Source organism: Dreissena polymorpha, chromosome 3, assembly GCF_020536995.1.
Source record: "Dreissena polymorpha isolate Duluth1 chromosome 3, UMN_Dpol_1.0, whole genome shotgun sequence".
In the NCBI taxonomy this organism is placed as follows: domain Eukaryota; kingdom Metazoa; phylum Mollusca; class Bivalvia; order Myida; family Dreissenidae; genus Dreissena; species Dreissena polymorpha.
This window is the reverse complement of record NC_068357.1, coordinates 150,713,746-150,736,442: the sequence shown is the minus strand read 5'-3', so window position 1 is coordinate 150,736,442 and position 22,697 is coordinate 150,713,746. Positions and strand designations below refer to the sequence as shown.

Here is a 22,697-nt window from a genome sequence, read left to right as displayed (position 1 = left end):
AAAAAAAAAAAAAAAAAAAAAAAAAAAAAAAATCAAAAAAAAAAATTTGGGGGGGGGGGTGGGGGGGGGGTGGGGTGGGGGTATAGTGTGAGGTGTGGTGGTCATTTGTGAGATGATCTTATAAAAAAAAAAAAAAAAAAAAAAAATTAGGGGGGGGGGGGAGGGGGGGGGGGGGGGAGGGGGGGGAGGGCACGGGGGATGGTTTGGGTGAAGTCTATTGTGGTATGTCAGGTAAGAGTAGTTTCATCAAAGTATCAATCAAATCTAATCATAAATAAAGAAGTTATGGCAATTTTAGCAAAATTTAATAATTTGACCTTGAGAGTCAAGGTCATTCAAAGGTCAAAGTAAAATTCAAGTTGCCAGGTACAGTAACCTCATGATAGCATGTAAGTATTTGAAGTTTGAAAGCAATAGCCTTGATACTTCGAGTGGATCGAAACACAAAATTTAACCATATATTAAAAGTTACTAAGTCAAAAAAGGGCCATAATTCCGTAACAATGACAACCAGAGTTATGCAACTTGTCCTTTTACTGTACCCTTATGATAGTTTGTGAGTGTTCCAAGTATGAAAGCAATATCTATGATACTTTAGGGGTAAAGTGACCAAAACATAAATCTTAACCAAATTTTCAATTTTCTAAGTATAAAGGGCCCATAATTCCGTCCAAATGCCAGTCAGAGTTACATAACTTTGCCTGCACCGTCCCCTTATGATAGTTCATAAATCTTGCAAGTATGAAAGCAATAGCTTTGATACTGTAGGAATAAAGTGGACCTAAACACAAAACTTAATCAAATTTTCAATTTTCTAAGTATAAAAAGGGCACATAATTCTGTCAAAATGCCAGTCAGAGTTACATTACTTTGCCTGCACAGTCCCCTTATGATAGTTAGTAAGTGTTGCAAGTATGAAAGCAATAGCTTTGATGCTTAAGGAATAAAATGGACCTAAACACAAAACTTAACCAAAATTGTCAATTTTCTAAGTATAAAAAGGGCACATAATTCTGTCAAAATGCATGCCAGAGTTATCTAACTTTGCCTGCCCAGTCCCCTCATGATAGTAAGTAAGTGTACCAAGTTTGAATGCAATAGCATTGATACTTACTGAGAAAAGTGGAACTAAACGCAAAACTTAACCAAAATTTGCAATTTTTTAAGTACAAAAAGGGCACATAATTCTGTCAAAATGCACGCCAGAGTTATCTAACTTTGCCTGCCTAGTCCCCTCATGATAGTAAGTAAGTGTACCAAGTTTGAATGCAATAGCATTGATACTTTCTGAGAAAAGTGGACCTAAACGCAAAACTTAACCGGACGCCGACGCCAACGCCAACGCCAACGCCAACGCCAACGCCGACGCCAAGGTGATGACAATAGCTCATAATTTTTTTTCAAAAAATAGATGAGCTAAAAAAAAAAAATCGGGGGGGGGGGGGGGGGGGTATAGTGTGAGGGTGTGGTGATAATTTGTGAGATGATCTTAAAAAAAAAAAAAAAAAAAAAAAAAAAAAAATCAAAAAAAAAATTTGGGGGGGGGGGTGGGGGGGGTGGGGTGGGGGTATAGTGTGAGGGTGTGGTGGTCATTTGTGAGATGATCTTATAAAAAAAAAAAAAAAAAAAAAAAATTAGGGGGGGGGGGGGGGAGGGGGGGAGGGGGGGGAGGGCACGGGGGATGGTTTGGGTGAAGTCTATTGTGGTATGTCAGGTAAGAGTAGTTTCATCAAAGTATCAATCAAATCTAATCATAAATAAAGAAGTTATGGCAATTTTAGCAAAATTTAATAATTTGACCTTGAGAGTCAAGGTCATTCAAAGGTCAAAGTAAAATTCAAGTTGCCAGGTACAGTAACCTCATGATAGCATGTAAGTATTTGAAGTTTGAAAGCAATAGCCTTGATACTTCGAGTGGATCGAAACACAAAATTTAACCATATATTAAAAGTTACTAAGTCAAAAAAGGGCCATAATTCCGTAACAATGACAACCAGAGTTATGCAACTTGTCCTTTTACTGTACCCTTATGATAGTTTGTGAGTGTTCCAAGTATGAAAGCAATATCTATGATACTTTAGGGGTAAAGTGACCAAAACATAAATCTTAACCAAATTTTCAATTTTCTAAGTATAAAGGGCCCATAATTCCGTCCAAATGCCAGTCAGAGTTACATAACTTTGCCTGCACCGTCCCCTTATGATAGTTCATAAATCTTGCAAGTATGAAAGCAATAGCTTTGATACTGTAGGAATAAAGTGGACCTAAACACAAAACTTAATCAAATTTTCAATTTTCTAAGTATAAAAAGGGCACATAATTCTGTCAAAATGCCAGTCAGAGTTACATTACTTTGCCTGCACAGTCCCCTTATGATAGTTAGTAAGTGTTGCAAGTATGAAAGCAATAGCTTTGATGCTTAAGGAATAAAATGGACCTAAACACAAAACTTAACCAAAATTGTCAATTTTCTAAGTATAAAAAGGGCACATAATTCTGTCAAAATGCATGCCAGAGTTATCTAACTTTGCCTGCCCAGTCCCCTCATGATAGTAAGTAAGTGTACCAAGTTTGAATGCAATAGCATTGATACTTACTGAGAAAAGTGGAACTAAACGCAAAACTTAACCAAAATTTGCAATTTTTTAAGTACAAAAAGGGCACATAATTCTGTCAAAATGCACGCCAGAGTTATCTAACTTTGCCTGCCTAGTCCCCTCATGATAGTAAGTAAGTGTACCAAGTTTGAATGCAATAGCATTGATACTTTCTGAGAAAAGTGGACCTAAACGCAAAACTTAACCGGACGCCGACGCCAACGCCAACGCCAACGCCAACGCCGACGCCAAGGTGATGACAATAGCTCATAATTTTTTTTCAAAAAATAGATGAGCTAAAAACAAATCTGTAAGGTTGAGGGTAAATATGGCTACAGGATAATATTAGCCACAGGAGCCCTGCAGATAGAAATACTTATTTTCAAATAATTTAGATTCAAAATCAGATTAGTTAAAAACCTTTTTTCATTAAGTTTTCAATGTAGAGCATATAATGGAAATAATGATCCACACAGATCATTAACTCGGGAATGCTCATTTACTGTGCCCCAGTGTATAACCTACTCCATCACACAAACAGGTAGGCAAAGTTATGAGTGTTTGAGTATTGTTCCATCATTTTTTTAGCACAGATAAAAACATAATTCAAATTGTCTGACATTCTGGAAATTGACTCCTCCAATGTTAGGAAGCAGCCAACATGGAAATGTCTCTGTACTATCTCCAAGTTGAATGACCCAGGCTGCCACTGCTAGGCATCAGGGTAAAGTGTTTGGATTAGATGAACCAAATGGTTTTAACATTTCCTTTCTTCAAAGCCAGAAGGCCCTTTTATTCTACTTTTCAACTGTAAGTTTTGCAATCTTGAGGTCTTGTGATACTCATAAACTGAGGTGCCAAATGATACCAGTGTAAGTTGACAGATGCAAACATTCTGCTGAAGAAATGTACAGTGGGCTTCAACGTTTTCTTCATAGAAACCCATTAAACACTCTATTCAGAAGAATTCTGACTAATGAAGGAAACATTTGGCTACAGACTAATTTGAGCTAAGGGAAAATTTCAGTTCTACAAACTGGTAGGCGTTTTTAAGTCATTACAATTTTAAATAACTTAAACAAAAAGTACACAATTTAAAAAAAATAAATTTGCAATGTAGAGCATATAATGGAAATAATGATCCACACAGACCATAATCTCGGGTATGCTCAATTACTGTGCCCCAGTGTATAACCTACTCCATCACACAAACAGGTAGGCAAAGTTATGGGTATTTGAGTATTGTTCCATCATTTTTTACCACAAATAAAAACATAATTCAAATTGTCTGACATTCTGGAAATTGACTCCTCCAATGTTAGGAAGCAGCCAACATGGAAATGTCTCTTTAATATCTCCAAGATGAATGACCCAGGCTGCCACTGTTTTGCAGCAGGGTTAAGTGATTGGATTGGATGTATAAAATGGTTCTAACATTTCCTTTCTTCAAAGCTACTTTTACAGTCTTGAGGTCTTGAAAAAGCCCTCAACTTATGAGCCTTATTATATCGATGTCAGATTGCAAGTTGACAAAAGGCCAATCACCTAAAATAAGCAAATTTGTCCGTTTTTTTTTTACATTTGTCTACAACATTTTTTTCATACAATGCCATTAAAGAAGGAGAAGAATTCTAAGAGAGTAAGGGTTAATTTGGCTACAGAATATTTTGAGCAGGGGGGGGGGAGGCAGCTGATAGAAATACTGGTACTTGTTTGGGAGGAAAAGTTTTCGGAAGTAAACTTTAATGATTTATTAATACAAATAAAAGCGAAATATAAATTGTATTGACATTCTGGAAATTGACTTGCCCAATGAAAAGAGATAGCCAATATGACAATTTTTTCCAAAGTTGAATCACCAAACTTGCCCATTTGTTGAATACCTGATATAGTAATAAGTGTTTGGATTAAAATCAAGAGGGTATATTTTGCAATCAATACCTCCAAGGACAAAGATTGATAATAACACACATATGATTATTACACACATGCCTTCAAAACAACCAGGAAAGTATTAAAACAAAATGTTTGAAATGTAGAGCATATAATGGAAATAATGATCAACACTGACCATTAACTCGGGAATGCTCATTTACTGTTTCCCAGTGTATAACCTACTCCATCACACAAACAGGTAGGCAAAGTTCTGGGATGGGTGTCGCGATCATTTACTTTAATCAGCACGAACGAAAAACACAGATTGCATTGTCCAACATTCTGGAACTTGACTCAAGTGACGATGTAGCCAACATGGCAATTTTGTCAAAGTTCAATCACCAAGGATCACAATGTGTTGAGTACCTGGTATTGTGATTAAGTGCTCAAATTACAATCTAGGGAATACAACTTGTCATCAAGACTTCCTAAAGAATCAGATTGACTATTCACGGCTCAGCCTATGTTCAAATTTGAGGGAGAAGTGACATCTACCTCATCTGAAATTAGGGAGAAGTGAGGCAACTGAAAGGAGAAATGGTTTTTGTTCAGCGTTTAATCAAAAGTTCAACGCTTCACTTATTTTGTTCATCTCATAAAACCATACCCATCATCATTAATCAGAAACAACTCGCAATTAGCAGTTTGGTGGAAAAACATTAACAACTACAAACTAACACACTTACGTGTTAATATTTTGTGTTATGTTTGTATATAAATGAATTTAATGATATACTATTGGTCAATATCTGGTTCCAAATAAATCTCAAAAGAAGAAGTCACTTCTCACTCATGTAATTAGAGGGAGAAGTTAATATGTCCAGGGAGAATTTATCTCCCATGTCTCCCTCCGCCCTGACTATTACACACCTCATTTCACACTAACACAGTAGACAAACAAAGTTTGAAATATTAAGCATATAATAGACACAGACCATTAAAACCGTATGCTTTATAACCTTCTCAAGACAAAAAAAGAAAGGCAAAACAAAAAGGCAAAGTCTGGGAAAATAATGTCAATTATCATATCAAGGATAAACAAGAGATGAGTTTGTCAGAAACACAATGCCCCCTATTGTGCCACTTTGAAGCCATAAATTTGACCTTAGACCTTGAAGGATGACCTTGACCTTTCACCTCTCAAAATTTGCAGCTCCATGAGATACACATGCATGCCAAGTATCAAGTTGCTATCTTCAATATTGCAAAAGTTATGAAGAAGGTTTAAGTTTTTGTTAAAGTTTTTGAATTTGTTTTTTTGACCTTTGACCTTGAAGGATGACCTTGACCTTCCACCACTCAAAATGTGCAGCTCCATGAGATACACATGCATGCCAAATATCAAGTTGCTATCTTAAATATTGCAAAAGTTATGACCAAGGTTAAAGTTTTGGGACACACACACACACACACATACAATGACAAGACAGGCCAAAAACAATATACCCCCGATCTTTCGATCAGGGGGCATAAAAACCTCTGTTTTTCAAATCTGCAACATTGACACCAAAGTGAAATGCAGAAAGTTGTCATCCAGGTATCTTCAACTTTGTGAAACCCAATCTCAACTCCTAAGTAGAATCAACCCTGATCTGTCTTACATGTACCAAATTGCAAAAATAGTTTAATTCTGAAAATTAAAGTTGAAATGGTATGTGATCTGAAAAGGATTTTAAATGCGTCAGCTTTGTTTGTATCCGTAAATAAGTTTTCCAAAATCTAGCAAACTCTGGAGTAATAATATTTAAATTCATTAATTTATTAGCTAAAAGGATAGAGTTAACTACCACTATCATGTTACAACTTAAGCACACTTATGTGCTAGGTTACAGTACTCATTTACATAACTACTTTTATCATAGATGTTATAAACAAGTTATAAATAAATAAGGTATTATTTAAATCAGGACTATACACATTGTACAACCGATAGTGAAACGTATTGAACAATATTCTGTACATTGGCCTTTTAAGATTTGAAACAGAGCCAACATGGAAATGCTGCCTTAGTATCTGTCAGTAGAATGACCCAGGCTGCGTCATGGCTCAGCAAACAGGTAAAGACTTGGATTCAAAATAGAATAGTTATCAATTTAAAGCATACAAACACTTCAGGTATGATCCTAGAATTGAGATCAAGTGACATGCTAACATAACATTTATATCCAAAAGCTCTTCTTACATATTTTGTCCAGAATTTTTTTTTTGTTTATTAAATTAAAAGGTTCCATTCGTAGGTGAATTTTGAAGTAGCAGTGTTCTCCGGAAGCACCTGCCTCTGGCGATTTCACCTGTTACTAACTAGTTTTTGACCCGGCATGACCCATATTCAAACTTGACCTAGACATCATCTAGATACAACTTCTGACCAAGTTTGGCAAAGATCAGATGAAACTTTCGGGACAGACAGACCGACCGACAGACAGACAGACAAACAGACCGACCGACAAAGTGACTCCTATATAGCCCCCATTACCAGTAATGGGGGTATAACAATGTAGGCCGGGGCTACTTTTTCCCAAAATATTAATTCAAAACGGGAAAAACACCACTTTTATTGCTTAGTCGCTGGCTACTTTGAACATCTGTTTACTAAAGTTTTTATGGAAAACACTGGTAACTAGAGATGTTTGTAAAACATGAACATCCACAGAGTGGCAATAAAGTTGTCAAAATGTGCAATTATAAGAGATTTTTGTCAAGTGACCTTTCCCCTGACTGGTTGACCTTAAGATCAACATGCTTCTCTCTGCCTCTCCAAGTACTCAGCATACTGACTTTGTGTCGTGTTCTGACAAAACTAGGCATAATGCATGTGCGTAAAGTATCGTCCCAGATTAGCCTGTGCAGTCCGCACAGGCTAATTAGGGACGACACTTTCCGCCTAAACTTGATTTTTGGCAAGGAGGGACTTCCTTGAAACTAAAAATACCATAAAAGCAGAAAGTGTCGTCCCTGATTAGCCTGTGCGGACTGCACAGGCTAATCTGGGACGACACTTACGCACATGCATTAAGCCCAATTTTCTCAGAACAAGACACAAATGTTCTAAAGAACACAGTTTTTAAATGTGACAATTCCCTATGACCCTGACCTTTAACCTGTAGATCTCATATTTGATAGGTCTCTTCCTTTACTTCTAAGTAAACAGCTTACTACTTTGACTGATCTTAGGTCAAAGCATTCTCTAGATATAGTGCAACAATTTTATGTTACAAGCCAATGTGAAATTGACTATGACATAAAAATTGTCATAGATTAGTTTCATCAAAGAAAAGAGCATTCATCAAATATGAATATGCATGTTTGTACCTCAGAAGTGCCCTGCATACAAACTTAAATTATCATTGGTAAAAAATATCCTGTGGAAACTAGAGGTTTATAGAAGGTGTGTGTTTGGGAGAGGGGTGAGGGCTAATACAAATATAGTGGTAAAATGTACACATTTTTTAAAACCCCAAAAAACCTGAAATGGCCTTTGAAAAACTATGAAGAGGCACTTACCCCTTAATGAGTATGAGCTCATCGTCACATATACGTTCCTGTACGACCTCATCTGCTTGTCCCAGGAAGGATGGCTCAAATGTCTCCTCTCCCTCCAAGTTGGCCAGGGTGGTGATAAAAACGGCTGAAACACAAGCAACAACATTTGTGGGTGGTGATGAACATGGCTGAAACACAAGCAACAACATTTGTGGGGTGATGAACATGGCTAAAACACAAGCAACAACAATTGCGGGGATGATGAACACGGCTGAAACACGAGCAACAACACTTGCGGGAGTGATGAACACAGCTGAAACACCAGCAACAATTGTGGGGGTGATGAACACGGCTGAAACACAAGCAACAACATCAATTGTGGGGGTGTATTTCAAAGTTTATGAGGTCTTACTGCCCCTGGGGCTGCACTATGTTAGAACCTTATGCCTAATAAACTATTTAACTTACGAAAAATTGGGACTTAAGCTGCAATTTCAAGCTATTTGTTTCGTTTTTTTGTTCCTGTGTAGTTACCACCAACCAAACCCACATTATTCTGGGCACGGAGATTAAATCCCAGTACCTGTCAAGTTATTACTGATCTAAACTGGTAAAGAGGTCTTGAAATATACAAGGCCTAAATCATGTGTTTATGTCTTTAGCTAGCACATGTTTGCATAAATAAACTTTCATTTATAATTAAATGTATAGCATATAATGGAACTAATGATCTACACAGATAATTAACTCGGGTATGCTCATTTACTGTGCCCAAGTGTATAACCTACTCTATCACACAAACAGGTAGGCCAAGTTATGGGAAGTATTTTTCTATCATTTAAAAAATGTTTTCAATGTAGAGCATATAATGGAATTAATGATCCACAAAGATCATTAACTCGGGTATGCTCATTTACTGTTCCCCAGTGTATAACCTACTCCATCACACAAACAGGTAGGCAAAGTTCTGGGGATGGATAAATATGGTTAAACTTTCAGATAAATGTGACACTCATATACATTTGAGTCATGTTCTGTCAAAACTGGGCTTAATGCATGTGCGTAAAGTGTCATCCCAGATTAGCCTGTGCAGTCCGCACAGGCTAATCAGGGACGACACTTTCTGCTTTTATGGTATAATTAGTTTCAACGAAGTCCCTCCTTACCGAAAATCATGTTTAAGCGGAAAGTGTCGTCCCTGATTAGCCTATGCGGACTGCACAGGCTAATCTGGGAGGACACTTTACGCACATACATTAAGCCCCGTTTTCTCAAAACGCGGCTCATTTTATTCATCAAAGAGTAGACAAAGGCAGCACAACTGTTATGTTTTTGCTCACCTTAATCTATGTTTTATTGAAATACAACAAATTTTTTAATGCTCAAATGAGGTTTAAATATTTGTTATCGTGTTACTTGTCAAATGAAGTGTACATATGACCATGTTTAAAGTTATCAGGATGTAAGTTTAATTGGAGGTATTTTGAGAAACTGGACCCAGGAAAATAGTTTGGTGATTCTGCCTTGCAAAAAGCATTCAATGTGAAATAGCAGTTTGTACTTAAGCAAACTAAAACAATTGTGAAAATATGTTGAAATATTTAAAAAAGCCAAATATTCCTTAGGAATGGATTATTAAAAATGTTTGTCTATTTGACATGTAATAGATTGCAGGGTTTTTTTTGGCCCGAATTTATAGCCGAAATTCGCCTATGTTCCCAATCCCAAAAAGTATACTTTTTTCCCAAAATTTGGCAAAAAATTCCCAATGTTCCAAAAAAAAAAAAACAAGGGACAAAATTGTCACAAAACCAGGTTTTCATTGTGAAAAAAAAATCTGATAAAGGGAGAAAACTCAAACTGAACTTTTGAAATGACCAAAAAAAATTAACCCCCTTTGTAAGTTTTTTCTTTTTTTAAATCTATTTTTAGTCGTGGCGACCTTGACATTGGAGATATTGACGTGATTCTTTCGTGGGACACACCGTCCCATGATGGTGAACAAATGTGCCAAATGATTTTAAAATCTCACAATGAATGACATAGTTATGGCCTGGACAAGCTCATTTATGGCCATTTTTGACCTTTGAACTCAAAGTGTGACCTTGACCTTGAAGATATCGACGTAATTATTTCGCGCGACAAACCGTCCAATGATGGTGAACAAATGTGCCAAATGATTTTAAAATCTGACGATGAACGACATAGTTATGGCTCGGACAAGCTCATTTATGGCCATTTTTGACCTTTGAACTCAAAGTGTGACCTTGACCTTGGAGATATCGACGTAATTATTTCGCGCGACACACCGTCCAATGATGGTGAACAAATGTGCCATATGATTTTAAAATCTGACAATGAACGACATAGTTATGGCCCGGACAAGCTTATTCCGCCAGCCCGCCAGCCAGCCAGCCCGCATTCGCCAATCTAATAACCAGTTTTTTCCTTCGGAAAACCTGGTTAAAAAAGAAAGAAGTGTCTAATGCGTATTTTGTCTCAATTTTAATTCAATTACATCTAACAAAGTATTATATGATTTTGTTCTTTCAATTTGAATGGTTATAAAGAGTTATAACAAATTTAGTATTTCCCTACTAAACAGTGGACTTTTGTATGAAAAAAAGGCTAATGAATTTATTTTCCCAATTTCATGAAAATGCTGATAAAATTCCCAATTCCTAAGCCATGGGCTATCTTCCCAAAAAGTGGATAAAAAAACCTGGATTGAGACATACCCTAGGTTAACTGACTGATAAAACCACAAGCATGTTTCCATGTTATACCACGCCCCCTTTGAGAAGCACTCTTTAACTGCTGTGACACTGAAGCTTTTCTCATACAACATAAAGCAGATTTCTTTAAGCAGACAGTGACATGCATTAAACCTCCTTTTTCTCACGGCAACAAACAAACTTCTATGTAATTACATTATTGTACCTAAAGTTGCCTTGGCACACTTAACCCATGTGCATATAACCCCCTTTTTCTCGCAGAAAGGATCAATTTCACCTCCACCATCAACGTACCTCCGGTCGCCTTTGCAATTCTTTTCAGGTCCACCTTCTTGCATCTTCGCACTGCCATGGCACCCGCTTCAACAAAGTACTTGAGGCAGAGGTCATCGATACCACCGGTCGTCAGGACAACGTTGGCACCAGCCGCCATTATCTTCTCAATTCTCTCTTTTGTTATATCAGACTCCCTGAAAAGAGTGGACATAAGATCTGAAAAGATCTGATAATGCCTGTAAAAATATGATCAGACATTTGGTAAATCTGCCAGTCATGCATGCTCAATACACATTCACTTATCACATTTCTTGATAGACATTTTTTTCACAAAGTCTGTTAAAAACAATTGTGTTAAACCAAGCCTGTCAGCTAGTAAAAGTTCATTTTTGTCAGACAGTATAAAAATATTCAGTCTTGTCTGACAGGTTTAACAGTCAAAATTTTTGGATACGTTTGTGAAAACAGGACCAAATGCCAGCTATAAATTTACAGAAGAACAGAACCAAATGCCAGCTATAAACCATGTTCTGGGAAGGCTTAACCCTTTGCATGCTGGGAAATTTGTAGTCTGCTAAAAATTTCATCTGCTGAATTTCTAAAATTAGCATTTTCTTCATTTTTTTTCAAAAAATACTATCAGATTAGCAAACAGTTTGGATCCTGATGAGACGCCACGTTATGTGGCGTCTCATCTGGATCCAAACTGTTTGCAAAGGCCTTTTAAATTCGGTTCCAGCGCTCAAAGGTTTAATGCATGGTTGTTCTAGATGACACTTTCCACTTTCATGGATCTTTTCATTTAAAGTAAGTTTCGTCTAAACAATCCAGTGAAGGCAGAATGTATTATCCCTCATTAGCACAGGCTAATCTGGGACAACACTTAAAGCACATGCATTAAGCCCAGTTATCCAAAATTGAGGCTTAAAACTACACCAATCTCTGTCAGATTTTGTCGAGTTGATATGGACTGTATATTTGACCAGCATTGTCTGACAGGTTTCGCAGACAAAGAGTTATATATTTGTGTAAACAGAATCAAATGCAAGCTATTAACTCATAAAACATCAACCAACCTCTGTCTGACTTTGTCGAGCTGATCCGGGTCCTCAATGAGAATCTGTACACCCATTTTCATCTTGGTCTTCTGCAGGCTGAAGTCCAGACACGCAATCTTTGCTCCAAGAATCTTCTTTGGAAGAGCTGCAGCAAAGGATATAATGTGTTCTCAGAATTTCCAATACATCTCAATCCTGCTTCTTTTTTTTCTCTCTTTTTTGTTCCAGCTTTTACCAATTGTAAGATAATTTGACCTTAAGCATTCTTTAACTTTTGTTTTGATTTTGATTGTATGACTCATGAACCATAAATATAAATAAGTAATTTTTGTTCAAAATATAACTGCCGATCAGATAACTATTGCATTTAATATTTTGGCAACCAATCTAATCTTTTTGATTTTGAAATAAGTTGTCACATAAAACACTATTATTCTATGAGCAGTTAAGTGATACCATATGTAAACAAGACTATTGCCAAGCAATATATGTCCAATACCGGCTCCACCATTGTAAGAAATATATATAAAAATAATTATTTTTTTATATTTTTTTTGTTGTTGCCATAGCAACCATAATTTTTGACATAGAAACAAAATGAAACAAGGGACAAAATTGTCACAAAACCAGGTTTTCATTGTGAAAAAAAAATCTGATAAAGGGAGAAAACTCAAACTGAACTTTTGAAATGAACAAACAAAATTAACCCCCTTTGTAAGTTTGTTTAAAAAAAATAATCTATTTTTAGTCGTGGCGACCTTGACATTGGAGATATTGACATGATTCTTTCGTGCGACACACCGTACCATGATGGTGAACAAATGTGCCAAATGATTTTAAAATCTCACAATGAATAACATAGTTATGGCCAGGACAAGCTCATTTATGGCCATTTTTGACCTTTGAACTCAAAGTGTGACCTTGACCTTGGAGATATCGACGTAATTATTTCGCGCGACACACCGTCCAATGATGGTGAACAAATGTGCCAAATGATTTTAAAATCTGACAATGAATGACATAGTTATGGCCCGGACAAGCTTGTTCCGCCAGCCCGCCCGCATTCGCCAATCTAATAACCAGTTTTTTCCTTCGGAAAACCTGGTTAATGATGCGCAAAATGTCCATATTGCCATCTATCCATATTTCAAGTTTCATGAACAAATATGAAGCACTTTTAAAGTTATCGTAGGATCCAGATAAGTGTGACGGACTGACAGACCGACAGACACACAGAGCGCAAATCATAAGTCCCCTCCGATGAAACCGGTAGATGACAATAACATTTCAGCATAGGTGTCTGTAATATGCTGCCATGTTGAATAGACACCATGCAAATGCCAAGAACTCTAGCAGGAATCATTTAGTAAACAAGAAGGCCATTATGTCCCCAAACTGCTCACCTTAGTTAAAAATAGATTAATTTTAAAGACTTAAATGGATGATCTAGTTTGTGGATGCCTGTAACTAAAATTCAAACTTATCCTAAATACTGTCAAGATAAACATTCTTCAAGAGTGGAAACATGTTTTATGTAAAACAAGCAAATTTGTTGAATTGATATCCCCCGCCAATATGCTTCTGGACACAAACGTGTTATATTTTGACACTCAAAAAGCATTATTTCAAGATACAAAGGGCCATAACTCCGTTATTAGCAGATGGCATACGATGCCATTTGGTGTGCATAATCCTCTTATACATATATATATATATACTCATACAAAGTTTCAATGAAATCAGCCAAAGCACTTCCAAGATATGGCTCTGGACACACACAAAAAGCATTTTTTTCAAGATACAAAGGGCCACAACTCCGTTATTAACAGACGGTGTACAATGCCATTTGGCGTGCATCATCCTCTCATCAATATATATATACTCATACCAAGTTTCAATGAAATCCAAAGCACTTCCAAGATATGGGTCCGGACACAAAAGTGCCGGACGGACAGACGGAAAGACGGACGGAAAACGCCAAAACAATATCCCTCCGCCTATGGCGGGGGATAACTACCTTATTTATGGACACAGATAATCCAGATTAGAATTCAGTCTAGATATTGTTATGATTAACATGCTGACTAATTTTCATCCAGATTGATTCATTATGTGGCCTCTACCGTGGTAACTAGGTTTTTCTTAGATCTAGTTTTCGGATGCACGAAACCCAAATTCCAACTTGGTGTATATATTGTCAAGATTAACATTGTGGCCAAGTTACATTGAGATTAAGTAATAAATGCCGCTTCTAAATTTATAACAATGTTTTTCAAAGGTCTGATCTGGTGACCTACTTTATTTTATGTATATGATCCAAATTTGAACTTAGCCTAAATGTTGAAGATCAACACTCTGACCAAGTTTCATCAACGTTCAGACCAAGTTTCATCAACATTCAGACCAATTTTCATCAACATTCAGACCAAGTTTCATCAACGTTCAGACCAAGTTTCATCAACATTCAGACAAAGTTTCACCAACATTCAGATCAAGTTTCATCAACATTCAGACCAAGTTTCATCAACGTTCAGACCAAGTTTCATCAACATTCAGACCAAGTTTCATCAACATTCAGACCGAGTTTCATCAACGTTCAGACCAAGTTTTATCAACATTCAGACCAAGTTTCATCAACATTCAGTCATAAGTGTAATCTTTAAAGTGGTTAAAAGTTTTCTAATAAGATTTGACTTGGTGACCGCTTTTTCAGACACACATAACCTGGCTTTGTACTCTTAGAAGATATTCTGATAATTAAGTTTCTTACCTATGTTTTGAATAATCGAGTCATAAATAGGCTTTTACAGCGGTAAAAAAAGGTTTTCAAAGGTTTTATATGGCATCTTTGTTTTAAGATGCACATGACCTAGACTCGAACCTGGCCTTAATATTGTTGAGACTACAACAACCTTGTGAAGACAAAATAAGGATCTTTAAACGACAGATATATCATACCTTGTGAAGCCACGGTACAGTTCAAGGCGTATCCATGAACCAGGACACTCTCAGCAGAACTTTTCCCATGAGCCTTCAGGATGTTGACTGCCTTGATGGGGTACCGGTGACCTCCCTTGCCGTCTGACGTCCGTATTGCCATGGCTGCCTCAACCACCATGTTGGAGAAAAAGTCAGACTGTCTGGGCAATGGGGTCAAGGAACAGTGCGTTTAATGTTTTCCTGTCGTTTTAGTACATATACATGCCAGCAAGAATTTTTTTAAGTAATCTTAAAATTTCAATATATGTGTTGCCAACAAGAATTTTGCCCCAGTGTATAAATTTCTACCAGAAAGTCACAAAAACAGATAGCCAGACGGCTAAAACACGGTATTGGTGCTCATAGTAGTCTCACTCACCTAAAAAATTGAAATTGTAGATACAGCATTTCCTTGGTGTTATTTTTAAAGCTCAAGGTATCCCCTACTCAAATCAAGTTGAATTTTATTTGATCATGCATGCATTATTTTTTTATCTAGCATTTTCATCCTATGGTATAATACAAGTTACAGACACTACACTAGTCATATAACATGCAAGAAAAACATAGCAGAACTTCAAAACTTCAGATATTTTCACTTTAACATCAACTACAGGTTATAAACTGTTGAAATAAAGCAAAAAACCAAAAGTGATTACTATCTTAACAAAAAAATCAAAGCATTAATTCATCAGGTATCAGACCAAAAGAGAACCAAGCAAGAAACTTTTCTATAACTTTTATTATAGACCCACAAGATAGCTAATTAGGCATTTGTCTGAAACCATAAAGTATATTCAAACAAAATAAATCGAAACAATTGGTTTGAAAAAGCATAAGTTTTCATAAAAGGTAGAATTGCATGCTCATAAGTTTGGTTACAGACACTACCAAAATATATGATTCCAAAAACAGTTGCAGAATGGCATAAAGCATTAAAAAATGCACTATAAAAGCAAGTTTACATAAAAGCAGTGACTTGAACATTATATCAAATGATTTTTGATCTGTTAGAATTTTAGTTAAAACACATTTTTTGTGTACATGATCTGAGTTGGTTACAGACACTACACATGGGGTAACAATAGCTGTCCAGGAGACGTGTAGCTTGACAATTCTCAGTGCTGGGCACATACAAGTCAAAGAAGACTTATCTGACATTATGAGTTTGGCATCTCATATGAATTGGCACACCTGTATAGAGTTTCAAATTAATATAATCTAGAATTTCATTATGCAGCAATAAGCATTACCAAATAATGTGCGGAAAACTTTCCAAACATTTCAGTGTAAAAAAAAATGTAATTTTGCAAGCAGCAAATCAGTGATGTATTTATTACCCTTTGTTACTCTAGCTATCAAGATAATCACAGAGAAGTTTAAGCTTTAAGTAATGTTTGCACTGAATTTGAATTTGCGAAGTCCACTTTCAATAATATCTCTGGATCTTGTGCGCTATAAACAAGATGACATCTATTGATTCCTGTAAACAGTCATCTTTTCCAGGCCAAATTTGCTTAACTTTCAAAATGAATGTATTTCAATCTGATTTCTGTTCCAAAGCAAACACTAAAATGTCCTTTGATTCCATTCTTTTGCTCTAGCCTAGCAGCTATGAAGGCATCATAGTTGTATTTTAGCTTCTCATATTTTCGTTTGTTCTCCCAATGCTTAACCTTCATGCAGCCAAACCTAGTCTTATTTTTTATTTTATGCTTTCCGGTGGTTTATAGAGAAATATCAGTGAATTAAAACTGATCATTTCACTGTTTCAAACAGTGAAAATTATCAGTGAAAATTATCGATAATTTTCACTGTTTCCTGTGAAATGACGTCATTGTTTTACGAAATGACGTCATTATCACAGCGAAATTCTTTAGTTAAACTCTTTAAAAATGTATATAAACTGTAAAAAAAGCATAAAATAAAAAGAAAATTTGTTGGATTCGGTGGAATATCGATTTTAATTCACTCATGATCATAGAAAAAAAATATTTTCGAAAATATTATTTTATATGATCACTCGTGAATTAAAATCGATAATCCACCGAATCCAACAAATATCCTCTATATCTTTTCTTTTTTGCTTGATTTATCTTTGCTTCCTGAAACAAGAACGGAAACAAAATTCATTTTCCTTTCTTCAAAGTTTCTGCTACTAATTAAAGTATAAGAATGTAAATTTATATACATGTAGTGTAAAGCCTACAGTGCGCATGTCTTCATTGATCCATTCATAAGCAAAGGAAATGATTAAATGCAGCCATTTGGATCAAAGTAAAAAACAGAAGTTACTTCAGACATGGTTAAAACTCATCACTTTAGCTTTAAAAATGATTTCATATGCTCTTTGATAGCATGAACAAAAATAAGTTAAATGTGTAGGCATTGTAGAGACTGTAACCATATGACCATCAAAACAAACTGTTTGATATTGTGTCTGATCTCAGTAAATACTCAAATGGTTTTGTTTGGATTTACTGTTCTCATGATATTTAATGCAAAAAACTATGTTTCCAATTGCATATTCTAGGAGTTAATTGAAAAAATGCCAGTTTATAGAAAGCTACACTATGAAGACAATTTAATTACATTATTATGATAAATATTTCAAATTTCAGACAGAAAATGTCTAAATAATGCACCTTAGACATCAGCAATGTAATACAAAATACAATTTTGTTTCATTTTACTCACATATAACAAAAAAGGTTTAAGGCTTACAGAAGGAAGTTAGTGGTTACAGACACTACGAATTTTAGCGTAGCATAATCAAAATGGTAGATACATACCTGAGTCATTACAAGAGGTTTGCTCTTGTCTTCTCTCCATATTAAAGGGTTGTATCATCGTAAAGAACACAGACATATTTAGATAAATCATTTTAGAAAAAGAAAATCAGGTTATATTGTTCCTAAATAAATTGTTCATAAAATAATTCCACAAGAATGCTTACAATATTTCATCCCAAAAGGGCTTGCTTTACCTTTTTTTGCACATTAATCTATTGCACAATGTATGATGTAACATTCCAACATAAAAGATGGAAGTTTCTCATGAGTAAAACAAAATATTTATGAGAAATAGAACAGGGATTTTTTTCCTTCATTTTTTACACATTTTTGTAGTGTCTGTAACTTTTTTATTGAGTTGCTGTTTTTTAATGGTACAATACAGCACCACCAATTTTGGCCAACTTGGACATCACATGGATACACATGAGCCAATGTAGGATTTATACCTTTCCATAATGAAACAACAAAAGTATTGCCATATAAACTTGTAAAGGTTACAGACACTACAAAATTTAGAACTGGAAAGTTTGACAAATAACAAGCTCTCATTCGAATATCTTTGCTAGAAATGCGATTTAAATGGTTTAACTACTTATTATAATATACAGTCGAGTTCTAGATGTCAATAAAAGTTATAATTAATGTCATTTTGTTCACAATGTTGGCATATAACAACAGATTAGTGTTTAAATTTCAGTGTTGAAACAAAACTTCTACTGACGGTATTTTGCTAATAAAATCCATAATATTTTACCGATTTCTTTAATTCAAGAAGCAACATTTGCAGGATAGAATTCTAAATAAAACCAGACCAATAAATGCACAATTTCAGTATGATATTTCGAGAATTCTCTATTTTATATTCAAGCTTTTTTCGAGTGAGACTGCATAACGCTCAAAAATGGCCATTTTTAGAGCTTGTTTCCATGCATATCTCAAGAATGGGTTACACAAATCTCTTGAAATTTTCAGGAAAGTAAGAGAGGTATATGCCAGGCTTACCAATCTTTAATATTGGTTCTTATCGTGTTTACTTTTTCCTTTTCATGCATATAACATGAAAATTCCCTTATGAGCACCAATACCGTGTTTTAGCCGACAGTGAAGAACAAGATGGCATATAATGTCATATTGATTGTCTCTTGTGTTAGTAAAACACAAAATGAGACTACAGATAAAGATTACTCTGCCCCAGTGTATATACCTCCAGTGCATAAAGTTCATCACAGAAAGCAAGTTGAATGGGGTTGGAAGGTGAGGATGCTCTCACAAAGACTGCACGCCACATAGACATTTGACTAAACAATTAGTTTAAACCTAATTACTTAAGCTCGATCGCATTGAAAGCCCATGGCTTATTGAAACACTCCTGGGACTAATAACCAGTATTTGGCGTCTTTGGGAGAGATATAAAGAACTAGGCATACACCATATCCACTAAGCCACAGAAAACTCAAATAACTAAACTGACTTATTACAATTATTAAACAATCAATTCACTTGAACAATCAATAATCCCAGCTAATCTTAGCAAAAGTCTCTTAAAACAAGGGCTGTTTGTAAAACATGCATGCCCCTCATATGGGCAGTCCGTTGTACTGGCAGCCATTGTGAGAATACGACTTTTGTCACTGTGACCTTGACCTTTGACCTAGTGACCTGAAAATCAATGGGGGTTATCTGCAAGTCACGATCAATGTACCTATGAAGTTTCATGATCCTAGGCAAAAGCGCTCTTGAGTTATCATCCGAAAATCATTTTACTATTTCGGGTCACCGTGACCTTGACCTTTGACCTTGTGACCTCAAAATCAATAGGGGTCATCTGCGAGTCATGATCAATCTACCTATGAAGTTTCATGATCCTAGGCATATGCGTTCTTGAGTCATCATCCGATATCATTTAACTATTTCGGGTCACCGTGACCTTGACCTTTGACCTAGTGACCTGAAAATCGATAGGGGTCATCTGCGAGTAATGATCAATCTACCTATAAAGTTTCATGATCCTAGGCATATGCGTTCTTAAATTATCATCCGAAAATCATTTTACTATTTCGGGTCACCATGACCTTGACCTTTGACCTAGTGACCTCAAAATCAATAGAGGTCATCTGCGAGTCATGATCAATCTACCCATTAAGTTTCATGATCCTAGGCGTATGCGTTCTTGAGTTATCATCCGGAAACCATTTTACTATTTCGGGTCAACATGACCTTGACCTTTGACCTAGTGACCTGAAAATCAATAGGGGTCATCTGCGAGTCATGATCAATCTACCCATGAAGTTTCATGATCCTAGGCGTATGCGTTCTTGAGTTATCATCCGGAAACCATTTTACTATTTCGAATCACCGTGACCTTGACCTTTGACCTAGTGACCTCAAAATCAATAGGGGTCATTTGCAAGTCATGATCAATGTACCTATGAAGTTTCATGATCCTAGGCCCAAGCGTTCTTGAGTTATCATCTGACAACCACCTGGTGGACGGACCGACCGACCTACCGACCGACCTACCGACATGAGCGAAGCAATATACCCCCTCTTCTTCGAAGGGGGGCATAATAAGAAACAACCAGTTTACCAAAAAAAGCAATTATTTCTAGTGACACATATTTTTATGATTGGCTTTTATTTTTTACAGGTACTTTGTAGCAAAACAAGTAAAGCCAATCATCACTCCTTACCTGAACTTACATGAACTTTAATACTTCAAACAGTTAACACTTAATGAAGCAAAAAAATGAAATGGGTTGTCTAGAAAATACCATATGAAAAGAATCCGTGAACTGCATATTATTCAAACATGTACAACAAGAGCTTGTCACAGTAGTGCCAAATCCCAGCCGAAATGTGTTTGCTTGTATGACAACATTTGTTTTAGAGAGTAGAATAATATTTGTAAAAACAAATAAAGGGAGATAATTCATTATGCTCCGGACAAAAATTTACTTTGAAATTAAATAAAGGGATATAATTCAAACACTAAGGTAGGTAGAGTTATGGTTCTTAGTCACTGCACTTCTCCTAGTTGCCATCTGTTTAAGTTTGAAGTTTCAAGTAAATCCCTTCAGTAGATTTAGAGTAATGCTCCGGACAAAAATTTACTTAAAAATTATATAAAAGGGGAGATAATTCAAAAACTAAGGTAGATAGAGTTATGGTTCTTGGTCACTGCACTTCTCCTAGTTGCCATATGTTTATATTTTAAGTTTCAAGTAAATCCCTTCAGTAGATTTAGAGTTATGCTCCGGACAAAAATTTACATTAAAATCATATAAAAGGGGAGATAATTCAAAAACTAAGGTAGAAAGAGTTGTGGTTCTTGGTCACTGCACTTCTCCTAGTTGCCATCTGTTAATATTTCAAGTTTCAAGTAAATCCCTTCAGTAGATTTAGAGTTATGCTCCGGACAAAAATGTACTTTAAAATCATATAAAAGGGGAGATAATTCAAAAACTAAGGTAGATAGAGTTATGGTTCTTGGTCACTGCACTTCTCCTAGTTGCCATCTGTTTATATTCTAAGTTTAAAGTAAATCCATTGAATAGATTTGGAGTTTTGCTCCGGACAAAGTTTCAGACGGACGGACAGACGGACAGGACCAATTACTATATCCCCTCCAAAAAATTTTCGGCGGGGATAAAAATGCATGCTTTGCAATTATATTTTATGTCAGTATTTACTACCATGGAAAACTCATTTATCAGCTGGCATAAATTCATATACAACATTTTCAGTAACACTTCTATAGATGCAATGCAACAATATACCATTATTAAAAAAAAAATACATTGTACAAAAACTAGTAAAGCTTATGAATTTCCAATTAAGTTAGCCCAAGCATCAACAACTCCACAAAGAATGCTTAATTGACAAATTTGTGTTTTCACCCATGAATTAATTTGCATACATATGCAAACTGAACATTCGAGAATGAAATTTACTGTTCCCCATCGTTTATACTTCATACACAAGACGGTGTACAAGTGGTGATAGATGGGGTAACTCAAACAACCGATCTGTACAATCACATCCATATTGCATGATAAACCCTTTCTTTCTCATTAGCACAGTAAAAATGCTCTATGCAACCAGCATAAAACCAAAACAGTCTACGAGTTACTCGCAGTCTGTTCAGGTTTTATGCTGTTTCCTGCTCATCAGTGTCTTAGGGCTTGAAATGAAAACCTTTCAAACTAAGATCTAGTAAGAACGGTCTTAAATTTAATTTTCTAATGGACTATAAACCCATCTAAGTTTTTATCTGAGTGGTTACAGAAGTCATAGGCTAGAAGCAGTCTTTTAAAATGCAGGAGGAAATAATAATATAGAATAGTATTATCTGAAAGTGGACAGACTGCAATCTTGCAAACACGCACAGTGACAAAAGTATACATTTATTTGAGCAAATAAATATGCATTACAATAGTCAGTAAAACTCAAAATATTAATGTTCAATTTAGTTTTGACCTTTGACAGACATGTGTAAAGGCACGACAAAAAACTGCATCATACTGTTCCCTTGGATTTATACACCCCAACACCTTGAACATTTTGTTGGAAGTGGTGATTTAAAGGGACACAAACAAGCCAACATAATATGATACTTTAACTAAAATTGTGCCACAGGGCAAATTTCATTACAATTTTGCCCAACTTGTCTAATTTGAGCAGTTATAAAAGTACAGCAGTCTAATACAATGTGCACACATAATATGTTCCTATTTTTGACCGTGACATGTCTGTTTTCATCAACTCTAAAAGCTAGTAGATGTACCAGCGATGAGAACAAAAACAGTTTTATTGTTCCCCAGTGTATATACATCAAGCACA

At 35.8% G+C, this 22,697-nt stretch overlaps 1 protein-coding gene across 1 annotated transcript in view; it reads right to left on the bottom strand.

Moving 5' to 3' along the window:
* Window positions 1-22,697, bottom strand: part of LOC127871981 (T-complex protein 1 subunit alpha-like) — a 62,044-nt gene that overhangs the window by 16,012 nt on the left and 23,335 nt on the right. Inside the window, exons 6-9 of the mRNA XM_052415310.1 lie at window positions 15,043-15,224; window positions 12,103-12,229; window positions 11,045-11,220; window positions 8,037-8,160 (exon numbers count right to left, since the gene is read on the bottom strand). Coding sequence (XP_052271270.1) covers window positions 8,037-8,160; window positions 11,045-11,220; window positions 12,103-12,229; window positions 15,043-15,224 — 609 coding nt within the window. The remainder of the gene's footprint in view (window positions 1-8,036; window positions 8,161-11,044; window positions 11,221-12,102; window positions 12,230-15,042; window positions 15,225-22,697) is intronic.